The following is a 26581-nucleotide window of genomic DNA, read 5'->3' on the forward strand; positions in this document are numbered from 1 at the left end:
CCAAATTGAAGATATAGCCATACAAAGCCATCTGGCAATTATCACCTTTGATGTTGGCATGTCTCACCGAGTTATATTTGTTAAAACAAAAAGATTATCTGAAAAGCAAAAATCATTTGTTGCTTCTAGGTATCGACGAAGAGATCTCCTCACATCCAATACTATCAACACTTCATTCTTCTTCAGGGACTTCCTATGTAATCCGCCTTAAACCGCAAGGTAATGGCGGAATAGAAATCATTAATGTAATGTACTGTAATGTAACCCTAGTACTGAAAAGCGTACAACCTGACCCCTTGATTAATATGAAATGCCAAGACCACCTTCGGTAAAAATGAGTGCACACTTTGAAGCACTACTCCCACTGCCGTAATTCTAAGAAAAAGATTTCTGCAAGACAACATCTATATCTCCAAGATACTTCTCATGGAGACGATGGCCAACCCAAATACTGTCTTCACTGTTAAATTGAGAAGAGATGTCTCCCACAAGGGTTTGAATGGCACCTTGCTGAGGCTCTTCAGCACAATGTTCAAATTCCACAAGGGAAACGGTTGCCTTATTTGGGGTCTCAAATCTGCCTATATCCGGATGCAAAGCTAAGGATCCCCTTTCTAGATAGATTCTAAAGCACAAGAGACCCGCCACCTGCACTTTAAGGGACCCTACTGCCAAACACTTTTCCAGACTGGCCTGTAGAAAGGCCAAAAGTACAGACATTGGCATGTGCTTGGAATCTACCTGATGCTTTGTGCATCACTGTTGAAAATCTCCACACCTTAGCATATGCTGTGATGGTTGATGGTCTCTTTGCTCATATGAGGGTAGCGATAACCACTTCTGAATATCCTTTCTGCACTAAGGCCTTGTGTTCATGCCTTAAGACCAAAGCATTCCAGATTCTCTAGGGGAATTGGACCATGAGACAGGAGATCCATGTGCATTGATAGCCTGAGACATTTGTCCTTTTGCAGGTACACCAGATCCCCCATACCATGGTCGTCATGACCAATCCAGAGCCACCAAGATTACCTGCCCTTGATGGCTCGCTATCCAATAGGCCACAAGGGAAACACGTACAGGAGGTCCTAAGTTGGCCAGGGTGTCTAGGCCTTCCCTTATTTCAACTCTTCTGCTGAAAAACTGATTCACTTTGTTGTCCTCCGATTACTAGGTGCCTCCAGTGTCTCACTATGCAGTCGAACACCCTTTGACAGTGACCACTTCCCTGAGTGTAAAGTCTTCCTGCTGAGATAGTCAGCTTGTACATTGTCTATACCCGCTACATGTGCCACTGATATCACATGTAGATGGGAGATCCGCCCACTGAAACAGTGGCTGGGTCTCTCGATTCAAAGAAGCACCCTTAGTGCCTCCTGGTCAATTGACATAAACCATAGCCGTGGCATTGTTTGATAACACACAGACCGTTTTGCCCAGCAGGGACTTCTACTCCAGTTTATGGACCACTTCTCTGTGACGGGGTCCAATGGCCTTTGACTGGGAATCCTAGGCAATGCCCTTCCCCCAGCTATAGAGATTGGCATTGATTGTCAGAAGAACCCGAGGAGATCCAGAGTGAAACTTCTTTTTTCCAGGGACTCTGGCCTCAGTCACCAACTCAAGCTCCATTGAGCTTCTAAAGAATATGCCATAGGTTTCTGGAGTGAATTCTTCTGATGAGACCTACAGAACCACCTCTATGGTCACTTTCATGGAGCCCAGAATCTGTAGGTAGTGCCACGCTGTAAGAGCAGGCATTGCCAGGAAATCTACAATCTGCTTTGTCAACTTTCGTTCACGTGGTTCTGGAAAAAACACAACACTCTGCCATGCTGAAGTATACTGCCAGGTACTCCAATTTCTGATCTGGCTCCAAGTGACTCTTGCAGAAGCTGACAATCCAACCCAGATACTTTAGCAGATAAAATATTAAAGTCACAGCCCGTTCACCTTCCTCTTTGGATATGGCCCTGCTCAGACAATCAGCCAAGCAGGGGGGTGCATCTGAATTCTCTTCTTTCTGAGATGGGCTGCCGCCACCACCATATCCTTGGTGAAGGTACGAGGTGCTGTTGCCAGCCCGAAGGGCAGGATAGAGAACTAGAAATGTCTCCCCAGAACGTGGAATCTTAAGAATCTTCTGTGCTCTTTCAAATCCAAGGAGGCCAGAAATTCTTCTGGCGAGACTGTCACAATGACTGATTGCACTGTCTCCAATGACTGCACTGTTTCCAATGTCTGACTGCACTGCGGTACTTTCAAGGCCTTGTTGACTGACTTCAGGTCCAAGACTAACCTCCAGTCTTCCGAGTCTTTTTTGGGCACTATGAAGTATATGGAGTATTTGCCCAAACTTGATTCTGTGGTCTTGGATGGCTAAGAGCCTGCGGACTGTTGCTCGGACTCTGGTCGCCTTTTCTGGCAGTCCGGCCTGCCAGTCCACAAAGCGATCCTTCAAAAAGGTAGTCTAATTCGAGTCAATATCCTTCCCGAATGATGTCCAGAACCCATGAGTCCGAACTGATCTGCGCACATGCTCCCAGAATTCTAATAGCCTGCCTCCTATCTACGGAAGGCTGGCTACTGTCCTGGCATCATTGGGACTTCTTGGAGGTTGGGGTGGAACGCAGTCTAAAGCACTGTCTATGCCTGGGGTTGCCAAATCTCTGATAGAACCCTGGACATGCCCTCTGGGCGGAGGATCCTCAGGAGAACTGGTGGAATTGTCTAGAGCAAAGGTGTCCACAAATTTTTGGCTTGCGAGCTACTTTCAAAATGACCAAGTTAAAATGATCTACCAACAATAAAATTTTAAAAAACACAAAGCACACTGTACGCAGAGAAAATGTTAATTATCATTTATATTTGGAGGTTTTTTCAGAGGTCAAGACAGATGACTTTAAAATATGCAATGTCACCTCAGTAACAACTATAAAAAATAGACAAATATACCCCCTCCCCTTTTACTAAACCGTGATAGGCTCCCTGCATTAAAAACGCTATCGCAGTTCAGTAAAAGGGGGCCGTAGTGCAAAATATAGACAGCAGATATAAATTCTCAAAATGGACACATTTTGATCACTAAATTGAAAATACAATCATTTTTCTTACCTTTATTGTCTGGTGATTTCATGAGTCTCCGGTTGCATTTCCTTCTGACTGAGCATCCACTATTTCTTCCCTTCTTTCCATCCCCTGCATGCTTCCTCTCCTCCAGACCTCATTCCATTCCCCAACCAACATCTCTCTCTGTCCCTCCATGAGTCCAACTTTTTCTTCCTCTCTCCCTGCTCGCCCCTTTCTTTCTCTCTCTCCCTGCCCCCTTTCTTTCTGTCTTTCTTCCTCTATCCCTGCCCCCCTCCCCTTTCTTTTTTTCCCTCTCCCTGCCCCCTCTTCTTTCTGTGTCCTTTTTTTAAAAATAATATCTTTATTAGAGCTTCAACACAGACAGCTCGAAAAAAAACAGGGCAATGAAATAATAACAAACATCAGAATTAGTACAATCAAAATAAGGCAAATCAGAAGTAACAGTCTAAGCAAAGAAGACTGCCCGGTCCAACACCCCTCCCAAACCCTAATAGAAACTAGTACAAGAAAAGAAACTATGACAAAGAAAAGAAGAATTGCATCGTACCTCCATTCACTCCACACTCATCCCCTCAACCCCTCCCTCCCCTATCCCAGGAAGTGGCTGGAAAAGAAGAACCAGATGGAGACACAGAGAAGAGCACAGACAAAGTTTCCAATCCCGAAAGGACCCAAAAAACCTCTCTCCCCCTGCCCCTCCAAGCCACCACCGCCAATTTCTCCCTGGTTCCACAACACCGCTACAGACCAGCCAGGCGCGTGCAGCGACTGCATAAGCGCTGGGCCCACAAGACTTTACCCTCAATGTCGGGGGAGGGGAGGGGGAAGGCTTGTGGGCCCGGCACTTGTACAATAGTTGCACGCGACTGGCTTGTTGTGGCGTCGGGGAAACAGAGAATGCAAAAGCAACGCGAGTCTATCACGGAGCCTTGCGTTGCCTTTGCGATCTACTGGTCGATCACGATCGACCTTTTGAGTACCCCTGGTCTAGAGCAACGAAAATTATTCTGATTGGAACTTCTAGAATTCCAAGGTCTACTATCCAGAAGCAACTTTGGCAGACAATCAATCACACTGGTCATTAGATCTAATCTAATCTAATCTAATCCTTAGGTTTGTATACCGCATCATCTCCACGTTCGTAGAGCTCGACGCGGTTTACAGTAGGAGAAATAGGAAGGAACTACAACAGAGGGTTAGAGGTAGAAGTGTGAAGAAAATTTAGAGGACTTGGGATGCCAAGATATAAGAGTTTCCTTGATTCCTAAGTTGGAGGGAGACTTACATTTTTTGAGAAAAGCCAGGTTTTCAGATATTTGCGGAAAACTTGTCGAGAGCTCAAGTTCCGAAGAGGGGAGGTAAGGTTGTTACAGAGCTCAGTGATTTTGAAGTGAAGGGAGGTCCCTAGCTTTCCTGTGTGGGAAATGCCTTTTAGCGAGGGGAAGGATAGTTTTAATTTGTGGGAGGATCTGGTGGTATTAGGGTTTGAGGAATTCCAAGAAAGAGGGATAAAGGGAGGGAGGATACCATATAGGATTTTGAAAGTTAAACAGGCGCATTTATAGTGGACCCTGGTGATTATCGGAAGCCAGTGGAGCTTGGCCAGGAGCGGGGAGACATGGTCAAATTTACTTTTAGCGAAGATGAGCTTGGCCGTGGCATTCTGAATCCGTTGGAGTCTGTGGAGGTTTTTCTTAGGTAGGCTTAAGTAGATAGAGTTGCAATAGTCCAATCTGGAGAGGATGATGGATTGGACAAGGAGGGTAAAATGTTTTTAATGGAAGCAGGATCTAACTTCCCTCAGCATGTGAAGGCTGAAAAAGCATTTTTTTACCAAGGCTTGGAGGTGGTCATTGAAGGACAATGTGGAATTAATGATGATGCCCAAGACCTTGCTCGAGAACTCAAGCTGCCAGAGGGTAGTGGGATGGAGGTGGGTAGGTGATCTAGTTTTGGACCGAGCCAAAGAAGTCTTGTTTTGGACTCATTCAATTTCATTTGCACAGTGTGGGCCCAGGATTGTAGGTTCATTATACAAGAGGATATGTTCTTGGACAGGTCGGTGAGGTTCGAATCGGTCTCGAGGATGACGAGGATGTCGTCTGCATAAGTGTAAATTGTTTCAAGGGGGGATAGGTGGAGGAGTTTTAGGGAGGACATATAGATGTTGAAAAGGATAGGGGATAGTGGAGATAGTGGGGATAGTTAGATCATCCAGGCCCTTTCCAAATAGCATCTGTCCCTTAAAGGAAAGTCTGCTTAAGATGGCCTTAGAAGCCAAATCTCCCACCCCCTGTTTAATCCAGAGCATTCTGCGATGAAGTTACAGAGAAATACTTTTAAAACAAATAGGAGGAAATATTTTTTCATCTAGAGAATAATTGAGCTCTGGAGCATATTGCCAGAGGATGTGGTAACAGCGGTTAGTGTAGCTGGGTTTAAAAAAAGGTTTGGGTAGATCACGTGATGCACTGAGCTGAGGCAAACGTCGGCTGCCTGAGCTCCCAGGCCCCGGGTCCCGAATCGCCCCGTTGCCTGCCGCCCGAGGTGCACCGGAGGATCGCACTTTGCAGCGATTGGTGAGCCTCCTGCATGGACAAATTTCTGTCCTCCCCCGTGCCGCCGATGTCCACCCGCACTCACAAAAAAGATCGCAAACGCCCGCAGCACGGCGGGGACAAAATGGCGCCAGTCACCTTGCCGGCTATACATCACATAGCGCCTGAGGCGCTAACGGCATTGACGCAGGCAGTAACGGTGGCACTGCAGCCCAGTATTGATAAGCTCTTTGAACACCTTTTAAAGCTGGAAAACATGCTAACTGAGACTACTAGCAGAACCACGGCCTTGGAGACCCGGGTCTCAGGATTGGATGATATACAGAGAGCCCATGAAATGACATTGAAGGATCTACAGGCCCTGGCTCAAAAGCAGGCAGAGAGACTGGATGATCTGGAAAATAGATCACGCAGGTCCAATTTACGCTTTTTAGGCATTCCAGAATCAGTGTCTGGACCTAAGCTGTTGTCGGTCCTGGAAGAATGGCTCACAACTACCTTTTTCCTGCGAGAGAGCTTGGGTCCTATACGTCTGGAACGGGAGCATCGGCTGGGCAGGGAATAGGCCCGGGAAACAAGACCTAGAATGGTTATAGCCAAACTTTTAAATTACAACCATAAAGTTGAAATATTACGCAAATATAAACAACTACGAGAGAACTTAACATTTGAAGACTCTGAGGTGCGCATTTTTCAAGATTACTCAGCAGCTCTGACCGAGCGATGGAAGCTATTTTATCCGCTTTGTTCATCCTTAGCTGAAAAGAAAATACGTTTTCTCTTCTTATACCCAGCCATCTTGCGTATATATCATCAGGGACAATAATAATAATAACTTTATTTTTGTATACCGCCATACCCAGGGAGTTCTAGGCGGTTCACATCAATTAAACAAAACTTAATAAGAAATTACAATAAACTATCTTTATAAGTAAAGAAGGTATTGGAACAAAATTAACAAGAAATGGCACGCATTTGACACGGCTGCGGAAGCAGCCATCTTTATGAACACCCATGTGCTCTCTCAGGCGGACCTTACATGACTGAGTGCTCACTACGAGTAAGCACTCACCATTTCCTGATTGCTAACCTTTGGTTTGGAGGTTCCTGGGACTCTTAGACCCCCATATGTTGGGGGCTCGGGACTCTTACTTACTCATGCTATTCTTTGTTGCTATGGTTTGGTTTGTTTAGAATTGCATGCTAAGTTAACACAGTTAAAGGAATTGTGCATTTTATATCTGCTATCTCCGATACGTTTTATTTAAGCTGGGCTTACTACGGGAATAATGCTCTTGGTTTATGGGTGACTCGGGGCATGGAGTGGATCTCTCACACCTCTAGGACCACATTGGGGCGGACCTTTAGTTGTGACTGCATAATTATGCGAGTGGGGGTAGACAGGAGGGGGGGTGGTGGGATGGGTTGGGGTGGATTGGGGAGGAGTCCTTTGCTATGGTGGAGGTATACGAGTCATTTTTGGATACGGAAGAGTGAGAGTCCAGAAGCTGCTATTCTTGTTAGCAGACATGCCGATTGCATTGCAGGTACTTGAGTCTGGGAGCCTGGGGTGGCTTGTTTATACACACTGTGAATTCTTTGCATGTATTCCCCTTTCCTTACGTCATAGCTAATAATCTGCGAATTGTGTCATGGAATGTATCTAGCATCACATCCCCTATAAAAAGAACCAAAATTTTAACACAGCTCAAACGACATAACGTAGATATCACTTGTTTGCAGGATAACCGCCTGATGGAGATAGAACATCAGAAATTGAGGAGGTCATGGGTGGCAGCAGTTTATGCAGCTTCTTCCATTCAAAAGGGGGCAGGAGTAGCGATATTAATTCGTAAGACTCTACCCTATACTGCCAGAGTGATTGAAACTGATCTTCAGGGCAGATATGTACTGTTATATTTGACAATAGGAACATATTCCTTTTATCTTTTGAATGTGTATGCTCCTAACACCTATGATCATTCTTTCTTTGAAGGTATTACAGCATTGTTGTTAGAGCATGTAGCCGAACCGGTCTATGTAGCCGGAGATTTCAATCAAGTCTTAGACCCGAACCGTGATCGCTCTACGCCGGGACAGAGCACAAGCGTGTCCCACACTAGAGGTATTCCTTATCTCTGTGCCACCCTAGATTTAATGGATCCCTGGAGACTTTTACACACCACTGAAAGGGATTATACTCATCGCTCCAGGGCACACAGTACCCAATCTAGAATAGACTATATCCTTACTACGAGTAGGGCCTTTCTGAATGTTGAAACTTGAAACTTGATGCAGCGATGATAGGCCCGGCTGTAATCTCTGATCACGCGTTGATTTGGATTGATGTGAATGTGGGATTTAGTATGCGGGGCCCAGTACGCTGGCGATTTCCTAGTTATTTATTTTCTGATGATGATTTCAAAACTTATTTAACATCTAAGTGGGAAGAATTCCTTGAATTTAATGGTCAGCACTGCAATAATCCGATGCTGTTTTGGAGCACTGCTAAGGTGGTGCTCAGAGGAGATTGTATAGCTTATGTTGTGGCTCGAAACCGTCGTTTATCTCGGGGTATCCTCAATTTGGAAAAGGAATTAGCTATAGCCAAACGCCTTTATACACAAAACCCGACACAAACTACTAGGGAACGCTTAATTTCGGTGGAAACGACCCTTAATTCCTATTTACATGAGCGTACAGTCAAAATGCTTTTATATCAAAAATATCGCTACCACCGCTACGGCAATCGAGCAGGGAAGTTGCTGGCACGGTTAACTGCCCAGGCCCAGGGACATCGATTTGTGTTGGGATTGAGAGATGATATGGGACGTTTACAACATTCTATTGCTCACATTGCTCAGACTTTTCAATCTCATTTTCAGAAGATATATGGTCGCCAGGACTCGGGAGCGATGCCCCTTATTAAGGACTATCTAGCAGATTCCGGCTTATCGCCGCTCTCTGACCCGGATGTAGAATATCTAAATGCACCTATTACCCCTAAAAAATTGCAAAATGCGATTCAACGCCAAAGGAATTTTTCTGCCCCAGAGCCGGGCGGCTTTATGGCAGAATTCTATAAACTTTTATCAGTTCAGCTTGGGCCCCTTTTACGGGACTACTATTCTCAGGCCATACAGGAAGAACACTTTCCCATAGAAGCGAATGAGGCCTTAATTACACTGATATTGAAACCAGGAAAGGAAAGCACTGCTCCCGAGTCCTATCGTCCCATTTCTCTTTTAAATGTGGATATTAAAATTCTTTCTAAAATATTAGTCGATAGACTAGCTACTCTTCTCCCAAATATTATCGCACCGACTCAGGTGGGTTTTGTGAAAGGCAGACAGGCGGTGCACAATGTTCGCAAGTTCCTATTATCATTGGCACATACGCAATCTCGAAATACCCCGATGCTGTTGCTTAGTTTAGACGCCACCCAAGCTTTTGATCAAGTCAATTGGACTTATTTATTTGAGGTGTTGGAATTTATGGGAATGACAGGTTGGTATGCTAGAGCGTTACACACGTTGTACTCGACTCTGAGGGCGAGATTGCTAGTTAATGAGATTATTATAGACCCTATTCTCATTGAAAGAGGTACCCGACAGGGGTGTCCTTTATCTCCCCTCCTTTTTTTGTTGTACTTGGAACCATTTCTTCGTATAGTGTCTCTGGACCCTGACATTGTGGGAGTGGACTTTGGGGACCGCACTATAAAAGTGTTAGCTTTTGCAAACGATTTATTATTTACCCTAACCAACCCTAATCATTCTATTACTCATCTCTTGCAGGCGCTACAGGAATTTAAATTTTACTCGGGCTTTACTTTGAATTATCAGAAATCTATAGCTCTAGCTAGTCCGGCGGCTCTACAGCAGACATGGGTGGGAGAGTTTCCCTTTACATGGGCGGCGACATCGATTCGATATTCGGGAATTTGGATTCCCAGAGACCTCAAGACTCTTTATGACAGTAATATTACACCACTGATGCGAGACACCTTACAACACTTACAAAACTGGTCCACATTCCCCCTCTCAGTAGCGGGGCGGGTAGTCCTTTTCAATATGGTACTCTTTCCCAAATGGTTATTTCGTTTTCAGATGCTACCATTGCTCCTCTCTTTTACTCATAATGCACGTTTAACCAAAGGTTTACAATGTTTCCTCTGAGGTGGTAAGTGGCCCCGTATGCAATTTCTTAGGATGTGCTTGCCGAGGGAAAGAGGGGGTTATGGTCTATTAAATGTCCGTTGATACGCTATGGCATGCCAGATGAGACATATTAATGATTGGTTTAGAGGGACATCTGATTTTACTGCTACTCCACTGGAGTTCTTTGTTGGCTCCGTTCCATGTCAGTTATTTCTTGCATGTGACGGACCCACAGATACGTCCTTTGGTGTCACACTACCCGATATTTGCGCCGGCTTGGCAAACCTGGAAGTGGGTATGTAAAACTGCTAAGTTGTCCTCTGGGGTTTCCTTATATTTACCCATCTAGGGCAATGGAGCCTTTCAGCCTGGATTGCAAAATACATCCTTCCAGAGGTGGAGTATGCGGGGATTACAATACCTTTTTCACCTGTTTTTGGAGGAGGGGAGAATAGCCACCTTTGCGGAATTACATCAGACTTTTGATTTACAGCCAACTCACTTTTTTGCCTACACTCAATCTCTACCAGGGGAACACCTTACTGAAGATGCCCGGGATGCCCTCTCGGAACTCTTCAGTCTTTCTGCACAACAGAGGATTCCTCTTCGTTTTCACATAGTGGGGGTCCGGGATTGTCAACCTGGCCCAAATTTGAACATCTTGGCGACAGCATGGGCAGAGGACTTGCACTGCACTTAACGGACCAGCAGCTGAGACGGGTATTGAAGCATATTCAGCAGGTATCTCCTAACATTACTCATTGGGAAATGCAATTGAAGATAGTCTTGAGACTCTATATCCCGCCGGAACGCGCAACTCGGATGGGGATTACTGCGTCTCATTCTTGCCCGAAATGTGACCAGGCTCATGCTTCTTTAGGACATTTGTTCTGGACCTGCCCCAAAATTTTACAATTTTGGAGACACTTAGGACATTACATTACGGTGCTTTGGGGGAGGCGATGGCTCCCACAGCCGAGAGCACTATTCATAGCCACACCCAAACCTAAGGGAATGTCAGCTTTCGTAACCAGAGCGCTTTTGATGGGTAAGAAAGCAATACTTACTGGCTGTCCCGTGATCCCCCTCTTATGCACAGTGGCGATCCCTGATGATAATCCATGCTACGTTGGAACGGAGACTGGTGGGAGACCTGGATAGTGGCCTGGGTCGGAGATTCAGTCAGACCTGGGAATGTTTCTGGCAGGATCTCACTCCGCATGCCCGCAGCAGATTATTGAATCTCTAAGTTTGACTCTTACTCTCAGTTTTTGTTGTGGCACTGGACTCCTGGGGTGGGAAGGGTTTGAGGGTGGGGGGAGGGTCTGCTTGCAGTTCTGTTTTGGTAAAAACCTATGCTACTTGTATTTGATTGATTCACTGTTAACCATATCATAATAAAAATATTTGAACATAAAAAAAGGTTTGGAAAAGTTCCTGGAGGAAAAGTCCATAGTCTGCTATTGAGACAGACATGAGGGAACCCAATATTTGCCCTGGGATCGGTGGCATGGAATGTTGCTATTGTTTTTGCCAGGGTATATAAACTTAAGGCTTAAATTAAATTAAATTAGTTATTGTGACCTGGATTGGCTACTGTTGCAAACAGGATACTGGGCTGCTAGAAGGACCATTGGTCTGACTTGGTATGACTTCTTATATATTCTTATAAGCCGAGACATTGTTCAAGACTTGAATGATGTCTTACAGGGAGTCCGTCACATAACCAGCTCAGGGCACATTTCATCGTTCATACTGGTAAGCCGACTGACTCTGGTGTGACAAGCTCACTTCACGAAAGAAGCCTGTGAGGCTGCCTAAAGCCCCAATGCAAGGGCTTCAAACTGATGCTTAAGGACTACATCCACTGTGCAGGCCTGTGTGTCCTTCAATATAACCCCCCTCACTAGGGAGGAAAGAACACTTAGTAACCAGTGAGTCCACCTTAGGATGGAGAAATAACTGCTGAAACTCAGGAGCCATTGGATATAGACGGGTCATTGCCTTAGCTACTTTTAAGAAGCCCTCTGGGACCTCCCAATGCTCTGTAATAAAGGAATAAAATCTGGATACAACAGAAAATACGAAGTCTGTGCTTGTGAAACATTCATAATCGAACAATGTGCTGCTACTGCTTGAAGTGGTTCCAGATTCAGTTCCCTTAATGCTTTTGGAATAAGCTCTAGTAACGACAACGCTTTGAAGAGGTGGCGCACTACAGGTCTTCCCCTTGCTCAAGAGTAACTACCAGCTTTTGGAATCCAGCCTCTGCCTGGGACTCAGAATTCCCTAAGAGAGAAGTTTCACTATGAGATAATAATGGCATGGAATCTGACTTCCAATCTTCCCAGTTATTATCAGACTGATTCTCTGGCACTTGTTCAACCATTTCTGCTGTCAAAAGCGCACTGGGAGAAATCACATCCCCTTGCGCAGCCCCCAGCATCCCCTCAGCCAAGGAAGGAGACCCCTCTCAACAGTTTAAATAGGGTTTCCATAACAAGCTTACAAAGTCTAGGGTAAATTCCTGATTAAGGACTCCTGAGGAACTCATCCAGGACTCATTCTGCCTTTGTCTGGGCTCCGTAATGTCCACATACCTGCACTTCGCCCTTGCTCCTTCCCAAGGCACCAGGGGGCTTCTTTTTCCCAAAGAAGGGGCCTTTGATCACCAGCCTTACTGGTGCTAGATGGGGGCTAAGCCTGCAGGTCCCACCCCTCCCCCATGTGCCCTGCAGCACACAGCTGCTGTTCAGTCAGCCAGCACAAATCTGGCATGATATAAGGGTATCTCATGGAGGCTTTGCATCAGGAAAATCCAAGATGGCCAACGATAAAATGTGGTTGCAGCAAAAATCGCCCTTAAAAAAACCCACCCAAAGGTCAAAAAAATTCTGGGAATTTTAGAGGTAGGGGACCCTACATATAGCCCTAGAAAACCTTTAAAACCACCAAATTTAGACTCCCCCCTGATTTTCCCATAGACTTGTATAGGCAGTACTCGCTATCTGTGCTGGGAAAGCCTGTTGCAGCTGACATACAAGCTGGAAATTGGAGAGGACACTATCTCACTTAGCCATCCAGGTCCACATGCTGAAATCTTCAGGCTGCCAGTTAAATCCAATATCCAACCAAGATCTCAACCTCCGTAAATCTACTCGCAAGTAGGGGGAGGGATTTACCCAGCCAGCACTATTAAGCCCTGCTGGAGCAAAATTGGGGCCAAACAGCCTGCAATCAAGCACCTGATAAATCAGAACATGAGCTAGCTTGAAAGGGAATGGACCTGAGCTCAAAAGGTTCAAGCAGGCTGGCTGGAGAAGAACCTGAAGGTTACCATACCAGCTGCAGATTCTGACAGTCTGCATCCTCTCCCAGGCAGAGAAGCCCCCAGGGTCACCAGGGATCCTCTCCAGCACAAAAAGACAAGACACTTGAAAAATAATAAATGATCAGAGCAGATCAGAAACACCCTTCTCAACTCGCTTGCAAAAAAAACAAAACAAAACAGCTGAAGGGGGCTCCACAGCACTGGAGGAGGCGGGGCTGAAGAATGTAAATTGAATCTTCCTGCAATCAACTTGTATGGGATATTCACCAACTGTCAGGACTCGTATGCTTTGTGTTAACAGAACAAACTTTAGGCAACCTAAAGAGCCAGCATTCCTAGGGGGGGGGGGAGGATACAACTTGCCTATAGAACAAGATCTGGCACCTCCCACTCCACCAGTTCAACCTGTACTCTCTGCTAGAGGCAGAAAAATACTGGTATGTTCCAGACTGTACCATTCCTTATAACAAGGACATCACTGTAATTTCAACTTCTCTGCCGCTATCTGCCCTTTGGTCCATACTGGTCTAGCAGGTTAAGGAATTACAGAAGTACCTGGGTATCTGCATGAAGTGTATGTATAGAGCTCTGCTAAAAATTAAGAAGATTCTAACCAAGTGAGATCAGGGTTCCATGGATCTCCTTCATCACATTTTTGTACAGCTCCTTCTGCCATTCTTCTAAAAGCTGCCACTCCTCTTCAGAGAAATAGATGGCGACTTTGTTGAATATAACAGATGCCTGAAACACAAATAAATAACTTCATTACCACATGTTCTGCTATCCTTGAAGCATGTAGAAAGTACAGATAATCCTGAGACATTTAAGGGAAAGGAAAGTACATTAAAAAGACTGCTATCTTAAATTACCAATCTTGTAAGTAACATGACTCTTTGAAGTTTCTTAGATATGCTCTCTAACAACAACAAAAACTCAGCAAAACAAAGAAAAAAAAGGCAGCCACTCAAGTTTCTAAAAAGCATCAAATTCCACTTACTGAATTACAGATGATGCTATCATTTTGCACAGAGCTAGAAGAAGCATATGTGAATGCAAGATGCAGTAGGGGAACTGAAATCAAGAATTATATTTAGAAGAGAGTTTTAAAAATACAATGCATTAAGGCACAGAAAGAAAAACTGTCTAAATTATTTATTGGGAATTATTAAACATCTTCATGAAGCCATCCACACAAAATGGCATTTTTAACAGGTGTAGCTCAAAAAACTGGAGAAGTGGAGTAGCTGTACCAGCAAGTCCCAGGTTTATTAGCAAAAATATATATTAAAAATAACAGAAAATCTAAAATAAAAAAGTGTTCACAATAAAGGAAAGCATTGGCGCTAAAACATGAAACATAGCGTTCCAAATGCTGTATCAATGATGATGGTGGAGTATAAATCCAAATGTAGTGAATCTAATGGCAAATGATGTAGCAGTATGATGGACTTCGATGGTTAAGCTAAAGCAGGGGACCCTATATGGTCTATGTTTCGGCAAATGTGTTTGCCTTCATCAGAGGTCCTGTGAAAATATTTGTAAATTACAAGTGCGAATAATGTATGAGAAGATGAGTATAGTGCCAAGTAAATGGAGTGGGATAAAGCAAATGAAGTACATATGTAAGAATGTGTCATTAGATGTAGTGATGTGAAAAAATGCATGCTAGAAACCATGAGACCAAGTCCTCTATGGTGACTTAGACGAGATATAAATGTTGATGAAAGAAGGAGTTGAAATTACCTACCGTTTACTGAAAGATAATCATCTGGATAAAGTATAGATAATGGTTTTCTTCTTTTCTTTCAGATCTGTCCTTCAAGGTCTCTACTACCCATTCTACCTCTTCATCCTGCCCATTGCCTTGGAGTCTCCTAGGGCTCTGTCTTGTCTCCACTTCTCTTCAATCTTATTCTTAGCCCCCTTGCTACATTTATTCAAACCACTGGAGTTTCTTTTCACTTTCATGCTGATGACATCCTTCTATTTCTCATGAACTTTTTTCCCCATTTCTTGGCCCACTCCAAGACTGCTTGGATGCTATCTCTGATTGATGGCTCTCCACCCACAAGTTAGTATTAAACAGGGGGGGGAGCCTTCCTACTCCCAATGTAAACTTGAACCTATTTAACACATGTATTGAACCCATTAACACTTTTCGATATCTGGGAATTACTCTCGACTCCTATCTTACCGTTGCCCCTCAGATTTCTAATCTATGTACAACGGGGTTTTATATTCTCCATCAGCTACATTCAAGGAAGGCACTAATTTGATTAGGACACCTTTCATTTACTTATTCTCTCACTCCTGATCACCCAACTTGATTACTGTAATATAGCCTCTTTAGCCGATAAGTTGGATATAAACAGCCCTTGCCACGAGTTTCTCCCTATAAAATAAATCTGAAACTGTATTAAAATTTCAATATATCAGAGAATAATTAAAATCTAATTGGCTGACAGTACTATGATTCTGGTCCAACACTCAAACTCTGAAGGACAAAGATCTAGAACATGTGTAGTTGTCTTAACCATTATAAGATACCAAGATTTGTTAACAGAGTAGACACATCGGAGAGGAGTGGAAAACATGAAAAAGGATCTGCAAAAGTTGAAAGAATGATCCAATATCTGGCAACTAAAATTTAATACAACCACTAAGCAAATCACAGTTTGAATATGTAAAAAAGGAATTAATAGTGTATAGCAGTGCCAGTACCACAACCATAAAATTGTCCAAGTGGAGTGAACAAAACAGATTGTTCTATAGGGCCATCATTGCAATTGCTTGTCCTGCCGCCACCAATTCTATTAGTGCAAGATCTTATAACTTTAAATCCAGTTACCAATAAAACAAACTTATCTGGATGTTTTGGCAGAATCTTCTTAATTGGTCCAAAATAGAACAGCCACAGTGACAGTGAACTTAAATAGAACAAAAATACAATCCCGAAGCTGCAATAAACAAGTCTCCCTCCAAAGCTTCAGGATTATATTTTTGTTCTATTTAAGTTCACTGTCACTGTGGCTGTTCTATTTTGGACCAATTAAGAAGATTCCGCCAAAACATCCAGATAAGTTTGTTTTATTGGTAACTGGATTTAAAGTTATAAGATCTTGCACTATGTCACTGGCCAGAGTCCGCACTAGCTCTACAGCGGCCCTCCACCAGGTGGCAATAAGGAACAAAGCACTCTTCTGCAATGAGGCAGAAGCCCTACAAGGGGTGCTGGTTTGAACCCAAGAGCACTCCTCCTTACAGACAACCCAGACACACCAAGGCACACTGATACAAAAATACCAAAAGTAGTTTGGTTAAAAAGTAAAAATCAAGTTTATTATAAAAGTCTTTTGCACTCAGAGTAATTGCACAAGGTAAATCATATTGAGCAAAACCCATAAACAATATAAACGGAAAAACTGATGTTGGTCCATTCTTCACTAGTGAGATATTACTCAGGCTTTATCAGGTTTCAAGATGGCCGCCATAGTACTGGCAGTTGACTGTTGAGCCACGCCCAGTTTCTGGTTTGTGAGGTCTTTCAGGTTTGTTTTTTCCTCTCAAAGTAAAAGGCAAAGAAAAAACAATAGTTACTTAAGTGCTAAGTCCGGTTATTAAGACTTTAGTCAATATTTTCATTACACCAGGTAAGTAAGATAATTTTATGCACCTTTGAAAGGAAAAAGGTTTTACTTGGTAGTTTCTCTTTAATGCAGAGTAAGAGGAGGAAAAAAAACATTCAAAGGCAAAACACAATATTAAAGATTTCGCTTGTGGCACTGGTCCAGTAGTCTCCACATTTAATTTCCACAGTCCTTTACCAGGGCTAAAGTGTACTTCCTGGCATAACTCCCAGAAGTTTCTAACAGTCCAAAAATAAGCTACCACGTCTCCAAACATTCAGTTCAGTTTCCCAATGGTGCTACAGGGTTGTAGCTCACCTGTGCCTGGCCTTTCTCTGAGACTCCTATTCAGCCTGGCTATTTGGGAAGAGCAGTATCAGACCACAATGCACCCAGCAGCAGAACTATCTTCAGCTCCGATTGAGAGGTTTACGCCAGCTCCATGGCCTCACCCAGCCCTTCTTCTAAGGAGAATGTGTCACCCACCTCCATCAGCTCCTGATATTTAGGCAGCTCTGGGTCAGACAGGTTCCCGGTTTCAGGTACCTCTAACATCTCCACATCCTGGCTTCTTGCGGGCTGGTGGTTACTGAGAGGGAGTTCTCTAGGTCCTGCTCTGCTCCTCTTGTGCAATAACAAAGGTGCTGCTTCTTCTCGGTTGCTGGTTCCTGCACTGTTCTCCTTGCTGGTGGCCTCCTTTCTGCTCTCAGGGTCAGGTTTAAATAGGACAGAGTCCTGCCTACACCTGTGAGGAATAGGAAGGGGCAGGTACTCTTTCTGCCTCCCCCTTTGGCGGAACTGTAGATTGCAGTCAGGAAAAAAAACAAACCCTGTTTTTTCTTAACAGGGACAAAATGGCTTCCCTGCCTGTTTGTGTGTATTTTCCCTTTGTCCTGTGTTGGGCTTGCTTGCCAACGATCCAGGCTATAGGAAATGGACCTAGGAGAGGCAGCCCTGTTATTCTACTCATCGGGGAAACCCCTTTGATCCCGGTTTACCCAGATAATTCCCCTGTGGCAAGTAAGGGATGTCACTAGAATTGCTACAAGTAATAGACTTGGTGGTGGCAGGTCTTATAGAACAACCTGTTTTGCTCACTTCACTTGGACAATTTTATGGTTGTGGTACTGAGACTTCTATACAATTAATTCCTTTTTACATATTTGAACTTTGATTTGCTTAGTGGATGTATTATATATATATATATATATATATATATGACAGGTATTTTATATATTTATTCCTCATTACTTGAGAAACTAAAATTGAATGCAAAGTGTAGAGTAATACATTTGGGGAGTAGAAATCCAAGGGGGATATATGTGCTGGGAGGCAAGAGGCTGATATGCACGGACAGTTGTTTGTACCCTGATTGCTTTCTATGGCTGTCCAGCTGGGAAGTCCACAAATAAATCCAGCAGACAATAGAATTCTAACTTGTCACCCTTTCGAATGATGTCCAGCACGCAGTGGTCCGAGCAAATTCTCGCCCAGGTCTCCCAGTAAGCAGACAACCTCTCTTCTATCTGTGGGAGTTCTGCTACTGGCCTGGCGTCATTGTAACTTCTTGGAAGCTGCTGTGGTGTGTGACTCCAATGGTTGAGCTTCACTAGGTAAAGTACGTTTGGTAAACTGCACTACCAACAAATCCACTTTAGGCAAGAAAACAGCTTTTTGAAATCAGGAGCCAGCAAATACAACTTTGCCATAGTCCTGGCAACCCACAAGAGACCTCCTAAAGTTTCTCGATGCTCCATTAACATCACTGTAATGCCTGAATGCAAAGGAAACAAGGTGGTCTGAAGTTTAGAGCTGCGCATGACACCAGCGCTGAGCAGCGGAGTCTGCAGAGGTTCAAGCTTCAATACCCACAAGGATTCTGTGATGACCTCCAGCAAAGCCGTTGGCTTAAAAAGGTGGCACACTATTGGATCCTCCCCTTAATCCAGGGCCATCACAGACTCCTGACTAGTGGCCCCTGCCTGACCCCGATTCTTCCAAAAATGAAGATAATATGTAGAAATTAAACAAAAACAAAGGAATAAAATACTTTTTTAATTGGACCAACTTAACATAGTGATATGCGGGATATAAATGTTTTAAATAAATAAATCTTATAAACAAATTTGCTCTGTAAAAATAAAATTCTAGTTCTTCTCAAATGCTCTAAGTTTCTGTTCTTTAATATTATACAGAGCTACATTTAATAGTGCGAGTTCTTAATTGGCTCTTCTTGTATACATGTAGCTTTTTGAAATCCAGTACACACGTGGAGGGGCATAATCAAAAGAACCGTCTAAATTTAATTTGGACATATGGCATATGGTTATGACACCCAAAGTTGGCAGTGGTAAAATGTCCAGTCTTGAAAATATGTCTAGAATTTTTTTTTTTTTAAATCATCTATCTGGACGTCCAGGCCATTGATCATTCAGACCACCAGTACATCTATCTTCATACCACATTTTTTACCAAAACTTTGTCTTAAGTCCCAAACGCCCAGAACAAGACCATTTGGATGTGGGAGGGGCCAGCATTGTCATGAACTAGCCATCCAGACATGGCAACAGAGCAGAGGGGCACCTTACAGGGCACTGCTGTGAACTTCACAAAAAAGGTGCCATAAACACCTTACCAGAACTCCCTTATAGGATATGATGAGCTCCCCCAAAGCACACTATATCCACCTGTCTACAACCTCAATAGCCTTTATGACTGCAGGTGCCACCTATATGGCAGTACAGTAGGGTTTTTTGGTGGGCTCACATTTTCCATGAATGTAATGGTCAGAGGTGCTTATGGGCCTGAGTCCTCCTCTCTATGGTTCACTAGCCCACCCCCCCAGGCTACTTAAAGACACCTGTAAGCAGCTCTACTAGGCTTTCCTATAGAAGGTGCTGATGTTCCAGAGACAAGTATGTTTTTATTCTGATCTTTATGAGGAAGTTAGTGATCACGAAGAGAGTGTGTATTTATGTTGTCTCTGCAGTGATTATTTGGTCGCTTTGGGTACCTTTTGGCACTTATACCTGCTTTAACATCGTCTAACTCACAACGTTTAAGTTTTGTCCAGGAAGTCTCATGAAAACTTCGATTATCCCTGCAAGACGATTAAGTCTAGATCAGCCCACATCCCACCCAAATACCAGTCTAACCTTTCCTCCAGATACGCCCCTTTTAGCTCTGGGCGCAAAGCGACATTCAGAGGCCTAAAAATTCACTGGAAAAATCCAGAAAGTCAGTTAGATTATGGGTACCTGGACAACCTGTCTTTTAGGTCGTCCAAGTGCCGATTTGGACGCGTTTTTAGACATCTTTAAGTTTTGATTATGAGCCCCATAGTTGCTGGCAAATATGTGTGTAAAGTATGTTGTGAGGAGAACACCTATATATGTAAAATCCCAAGTGATGCCACAAACATGTTTTATAAAATTACCTTCATCGGAGTGTTTCATGGAATACTAGAGGAAATGTGAATGCCCTGACATGGGAAGTTCATTTGCAAAATGCAAAATGTGGTTTTAACATACCTCCTTTCAAATATGTCTTCATCCCCGACAGTATCTCTCTAAATACACATTATTTTTTAGGACCTCTTAACACTGTTACTATTACTACTAATTCTGGATGTGTATACACGGGATCCGGAAGGTTCACCCCCCACATTTCGCCCCCAGCAATTCGCCCCTCACATTTCGCCCCCGCACATTTCGCCCTCCGGATGTTTCGCCCCCACACATTTCGCCCCCGCACATTTCGCCCCCCGGATGTTTCGCCCCCACACATTTCGCCCCCGCACATTTCGCCCCTGAGCGTTCCTCCGTTCTCTCTCTCTCCGTACCCCACCCCCAATCTCACTTACCCGAAGCAGTAGTGGCAGCCTGTGAGCAGAGGCAGTGCCGTAAACAGGCTGCTTTCGGCCAGCCCTGGCAGGGCCTTTCCTCTGCCGTGTTAGTCCTGACAACACCCACTCCCGCAGCTAAAAACGGATCGGGTGGCAAAAAATCTGACTCCTCCCGGGATGACGACTGCAAAGAGACGAAAAGCACTGATCCCGATAGCACTGGAGGCCCCGGACCCACCCCCAATCCAGTGCCCAGCTGTGGCGGCCCAAGCCCTGTGGGCATACAGGGGGCCAACGGAGGCTCAGTCGAGCAGGTCAAGGTAGCTCCGGGACCAGGCGGCTTGACGGCAGCGGCTGGAGGCCCCGGACCCACCCCCAATCCAGTGCCCAGCTGTGGCGGCCCAAGCCCTGTGGGCAGCGGCTGGAGGCCCCGGACCCACCCCCAATCCAGTGCCCAGCTGTGGCGGCCCAAGCCCTGTGGGCAACGGCTGGAGGCCCCGGACCCACCCCCAATCCAGTGCCCAGCTGTGGCGGCCCAAGCCCTGTGGGCAGCGGCTGGAGGCCCCGGACCCACCCCCAATCCAGTGCCCAGCTGTGGCGGCCCAAGCCCTGTGGGCAGCGGCTGGAGGCCCCGGACCCACCCCCAATCCAGTGTCCAGCTGTGGCGGCCCAAGCCCTGTGGGCAGCGGCTGGAGGCCCCGGACCCACCCCCAATCCAGTGCCCAGCTGTGGCGGCCCAAGCCCTGTGGGCAGCGGCTGGAGGCCCCGGACCCACCCCCAATCCAGTGCCCAGCTGTGGCGGCCCAAGCCCTGTGGGCAGCGGCCGGAGGCCCCGGACCCACCCCCAATCCAGTGCCCAGCTGTGGCGGCCCAAGCCCTGTGGGCAGCGGCTGGAGCCCCCGGACCCACCCCCAATCCAGTGCCCAGCTGTGGCGGCCCAAGCCCTGTGGGCAGCGGCTGGAGGCCCCGGACCCACCCCCAATCCAGTGCCCAGCTGTGGCGGCCCAAGCCCTGTGGGCATACAGGGGGCCAACGGAGGCTCAGTCGAGCAGGTCAAGGTAGCTCCGGGACCAGGCGGCTTGACGGCAGCGGCTGTGGCAGCAGTAGGAGCTGGCGGCGGTGTCAGCCAGGGTTGGGCCGGGGGCCCCGGGGCCAGCATCACATCCATCCCGGACTCGCTGGGAGGCCCCTTTGCCAGCGTGCTGTCCTCGCTGCAGAGACCCGGCATCCCCAAGACGGCACTCGTCAAGAGCAGCATGATTTGAGGGCCGGCAGCAGGGCTTCGGTGTTAGACTATGAGGGCGCGGGGCGCCGATCAGGAGCTGTCCACGGTGCCGGCCGCTGCCTCGGAGCTTGGGCGCCCACCACAGACTGTCTCGGCTCCTTCCACCTCTCTCTCCTCCTCCCCCCCCCCTCCACCATGGGGCTTTTTTTTAATGCATTTGTTCTTTCATGACAAATATTAGTTGAATGCAGGGGCGAAATGTGCGGGGGCGAAATGTGCGGGGGCGAAATGTGTGGGGGCAAAACATCCGGGGGGGCGAAATGTGTGGGGGCGAAATGTGTGGGGGCGAAATGTGTCTGGGGGCGAAATGTGGGGGGCGAAATGTGAGGGGCGAATTGCTGGGGGCGAAATGTGGGGGGCGAAACTTCCGTGAACCGTATACACACTAAATAAAGCCTAATAATAAAATTAATAAAATACAGTCTCTCTTATGCATATTTCTTGCCTAATATCCAACTGCTGGGTAATACCAAAAAATATAAATAAACACTACACAATAAATGAAGGCAAAAAAAAGAACCTCAGTTCATCCAGTTGGTCCAATGAGGTGGCGAGCCGCACCTGCCACTGTGCAGGCCCGTTACCTATATGCAGGCCCGTTACCTATATACCTATCATCACCATGCCAACCATACAGGCAGCCAAACATGATGAAGATATGTAGTTATAACTATAGCACCGTTCCAATCACTGCACACTTCAAATGTGATAACAAGTCATTGTAAATTCCTTTGCTCATTTAATGATGTTCCTGAAAAGAACATGCTGCTTCTCCTCCTGAAGAATCCATATGTCAGTGAAACTACATCTCAGTCTGGAGGAGTGCTGCATTATTATAATGTCTATTTTATGTACTACAAAGGTTTAATACTGGATCCAAACTACTGCTGTGCTGCTGTGTTGAAATCTTCAGATAAGTTCATTTTTTGCTTCCTTTTTGCCAGCAGGTGGAATTTACAATGACCTGTTATCACATTTGACTGTGCACTGACTAGAACAATGCTACAGTATTAGTCACTATTGGAACCAGGTTTCTGAGCACACATCTTCAAACATGCTTTTTTTTCCTTGGGTTTATTTATAGTAATTTAATGACTTATATTTTCGGTACTACCCAACAACTAGATATTTGATTTGTGTACCCATGTTGATGTGCTGGGGTAAAAAATAACAACAATAATATATACAGTATATATTTCTTGTGGATATCCTGAAAACTCAACTGACAGAGGATAGAGTTGGGAAATACTGCAAAGGGACAGAAGGCAAGTACAGTTGGGAATGGGAGAACACAAGTTAGGACTAGAGCTGAAAGGGGCAGACTACAGAGTATCAAAATTTATGGATATACTTCTATGCCTCCATCTCAGTTTCTGTGCCTCTTTATGAAGATGATAGGAGCAAAATCAGTATCACAGTTCAAGAAAGCACAGAATATTTTCACTGTTGCCAGTAACATGATATAAAAGGAGGATGACTATTAATTCTGGTAGGTGAAGAAACTGTATAGTGACCTTGCTGTGGTTACAGGTTATTAATGTCTTATTCTTATTTATTAAAAAAAAAAAAAAAAAAAAGAGAGGAAATGTAAAGCCCGGATCGTACTTAACTGCCACTGAATTCCATCTAAAGATACAGAAGACTATACCTGCGCAGATTGCTTTTGAGACATGGTCCGCTCTGCCTTTCCATACGCTGCCCAGGCACAACAGAACGCTCCCTCCTACAGTCGGTGCGAGGCTGAGGACAAACACAGGGGGGCAGACACAGTTTCCCCCTCCTCAGTAGCATGCAACTGATAAAACAGCATGCGTGTTCAAGGCCCTCCGAATGCACCTCCTTCGCCAAGTAGGACAAGAAAACAATGTATAGAATAAAAATAAAATAGTTGTACAGATCGGAGCACCAGACACACACTCCCCTCTCAGTCAGTTCCTGCCAATCGGGTATTTTGACTGGAGCGCACACAAGCTGGGACCCCCACCAGGGCAAAGGGTTGGTAGGTTGGTATCTATATAGAGAAAAAGGAAAGGCACACTGTTAGAGCGGCAGAGTGCAAGCGAACAAATAGCTAGAGTGCCCATCCTGCCACTGCCGCTTACCTTGCAATTGCTGAACAGAAACAAAGGACATGACAGCAGAAAATTCGCTTCGGTTTTCTTAACAATAGCCTACAAGGCTCCGGTAAAAATCACGTTGCTCTCTCTATGAGTTTGATTGAGCGCTCTCAACCCTCCCCACCACCACCATGCAAAGACGTCACTTCCTGTGTACTTTCCGCTAGCGATTGAAGCCTGGTAGTGGGATGTGCGAAGGGTGAAGGAAATAGTCCGATTGCATTAGTAGTAACAGCAATAGCATTAGTAGTAAACACTATACAATCTTCGTACAGTTTCAACTGAAGTCACTTTCAAAAAACTGTATGTACTTCCGGTTACTTACACTGGAGGGAGGGAAATAGCGGAATGCAACACTTAGAGTGGGTGGATCAAAGGTGCTTTTTATAGTGGCCAGCATCTGTGTATTAAATAAAGCGCGAGTATTTTTTTTTTTTTTTTCAGTAGGTTAATCCTAGTTCGGGTATGGCTATTACGTCATTTCCGGTGTTAGGGTTGACAGCTTTCATAGATCATAGCTGCAGATATCAAAAGGGCAGTAAATGGGTCTTGAGCAAGTTTCCCTCTGATGCTGAAGGAAAGGGGGAGAGCAGGTTACCATATTTCTACTGTTTGCTGCCAGTACACCAAGTATATTCTGACCCATTGGTCCTAAACCAAATGCAGCAGAAAAAGCTCAAATGTAGCTGGAAGAAAACAAAAATAAAGTGAAAGCATTTCCAGAGGGAAATGATGACGGCTGCTCAGGGGATGGGCCCATGCACAGAGCCTGTAAACTGCAGTGAGATTATAGACATGAGAGACAGAGAGTCTCCAGCAGGAAGCTGCACATAATAGTCTATCATTAAGAGCCCCACACCATAATTGTGAGTTAGAGGAGAGCAGAGAGTTTAAAGCAGCACCAGGAATTGGTGAGGGAACGGTGGGTCTGCTGACTGAAAGTTTCTAGGACTGTCCTTGCCTGAAAGGAATGGATATTTAAATCATATTTTCTTTAAATGTTTGATTTAATGAGAAATGCGGCAGATTAAACTGCTTATGAGCTGTTGAACTGCGATGTGTAATGAGAAAGCTGTGAGATTTCTAAATTAAGTTTCTTTATATTTCAAAGGAAAACTGATAAGCACTTTTAATGTGTTTTAGAATTTAAACTGGATTTTTGCGACTCCTGTGATATTTTCTGATTACTAATCTGCTGACAGTCTTGGGTACTAGTTACAGCAGTGTCTCGCAAACTTTGTCAAGCTGCGGTACACAAAATGTACTGGCTGTGGCTCGAGGCATCCGGAAGTGTGCGGACATCGATGTGATGATGTCACATGCATGCATGATGTCATCACTTCGACATCCGAGCGTGCGCAAAGGCCCTCCAGATGGGCCCTGAGCCGCCAGTAGGGGGTGCCCAAAGGGAAGATGCGAGGAGAGGCACCGGCACTGGCTGACTGCCTATAGGATGTGCCTCTCGCCTCTCCTCCTCAGCGACTTGTGGGACACCTGAAATCTCAGGAGGCACACAGTTTGTGATACACTGAGTTACAGTAACACTAGTTATTGTAATTAGATACATTTTGGGTAACTATCAATGTAACTAATTGCTTTTTGATAGGAACAACACAATTAAGTAACTACTGTAGTTACTTTATTTTAGTAGCTACTAACAAAATTTACAAGTTACTTTACATAGCATGCAGAACAATTGACAACAAATTTCCATTCAAGCTATTTTACTCATTAAACCTCCAATTCAACTCGTTTCTCTTGCCTCACCACAATGCATTACAGTAACTACCTATGCACCGGCTATAGTAGTGACAACAAGCCAAATGGGCTCTACTGAACTGAAATACAGTCAAACCTCGGTTTACGAGTGCACCAGTTTGCGAGTGTTTTGTAAGACGAGCAAAACATTCGCAAAATCGGTGCCTTGGAAACCAAGCTAGACTCAATTTATAAGCGCCCCCCACCTCGCTATCCGGCATCCCTCCTCCGCTCGTGTCGACCCCCCACCCCCACCCCGCCGCGATCTGGTATCCCCCACTCACCCACATTGTCTTACCCCCCATCTGGCACCAGCACCAATGCACAGGACATGCCCGTGTCCGAAGATCTGCTCTCTTCCTTGTGCTGGGCCTTGAGAATCTGCGCATGCTCAAGGCCTTCTACTTCTCGGAGTGGGGGGGGTGTGGAGCAGCGCCGGTGACCTCGGGAGGGGGGGTAAGCTACAGCAGTGCCAGTGGCCACGGGAAGGGGGGGAGGAGGTGGAACGAATCAAGCGAGTTTCCCTTACATCCTATGGGGAAACTCGCTTTGATATACGAGTAACTTGGTTTACGAGCATGCTTCTGGAACGAATTATGCTCATAAACCAAGGTTCCACTCTAATTGCTTCATAAGGGTTGGACTGGTTTTGCATACTTAGAAGGGACTAATTTGCAAACTCATTTGCCTTTACTGTTATTAATAATAAAAAAGAGTCTCTGCAGTGGCTAAGAGGCCCTAAACACTGGGGAGAGAACTCCAGAAAGGGAGGGGGAGTCCCCACTCTTCTAAAAGGAAGCCTCCAAGAAAGA

The 26581-nt window shown here is 45.2% G+C and overlaps 1 protein-coding gene across 3 annotated transcripts in view; it reads right to left on the minus strand.

Moving 5' to 3' along the window:
- The window catches only part of LOC117361380, a 138110-nt gene that overhangs the window by 94850 nt on the left and 16679 nt on the right, over positions 1–26581 (minus strand). Inside the window, exons 1-3 of one of the 3 annotated variants that reach the window (XM_033946622.1) lie at positions 23997–24381; positions 23543–23905; positions 13754–13880 (exon numbers count right to left, since the gene is read on the minus strand). In XM_033946622.1, coding sequence (XP_033802513.1) covers positions 13754–13880; positions 23543–23566 — 151 coding nt within the window. In that variant the 5' untranslated portion in view covers positions 23567–23905; positions 23997–24381. Of the gene's footprint in view, positions 1–13753; positions 13881–23542; positions 23906–23996; positions 24382–26581 lie in introns of those variants that run through there. The other 2 variants (XM_033946623.1, XM_033946624.1) reach the window with 2 other exon arrangements.

The sequence above is a fragment of the Geotrypetes seraphini genome, chromosome 5 (genome assembly GCF_902459505.1).
Source record: "Geotrypetes seraphini chromosome 5, aGeoSer1.1, whole genome shotgun sequence".
Lineage (NCBI taxonomy): Eukaryota > Metazoa > Chordata > Amphibia > Gymnophiona > Dermophiidae > Geotrypetes > Geotrypetes seraphini.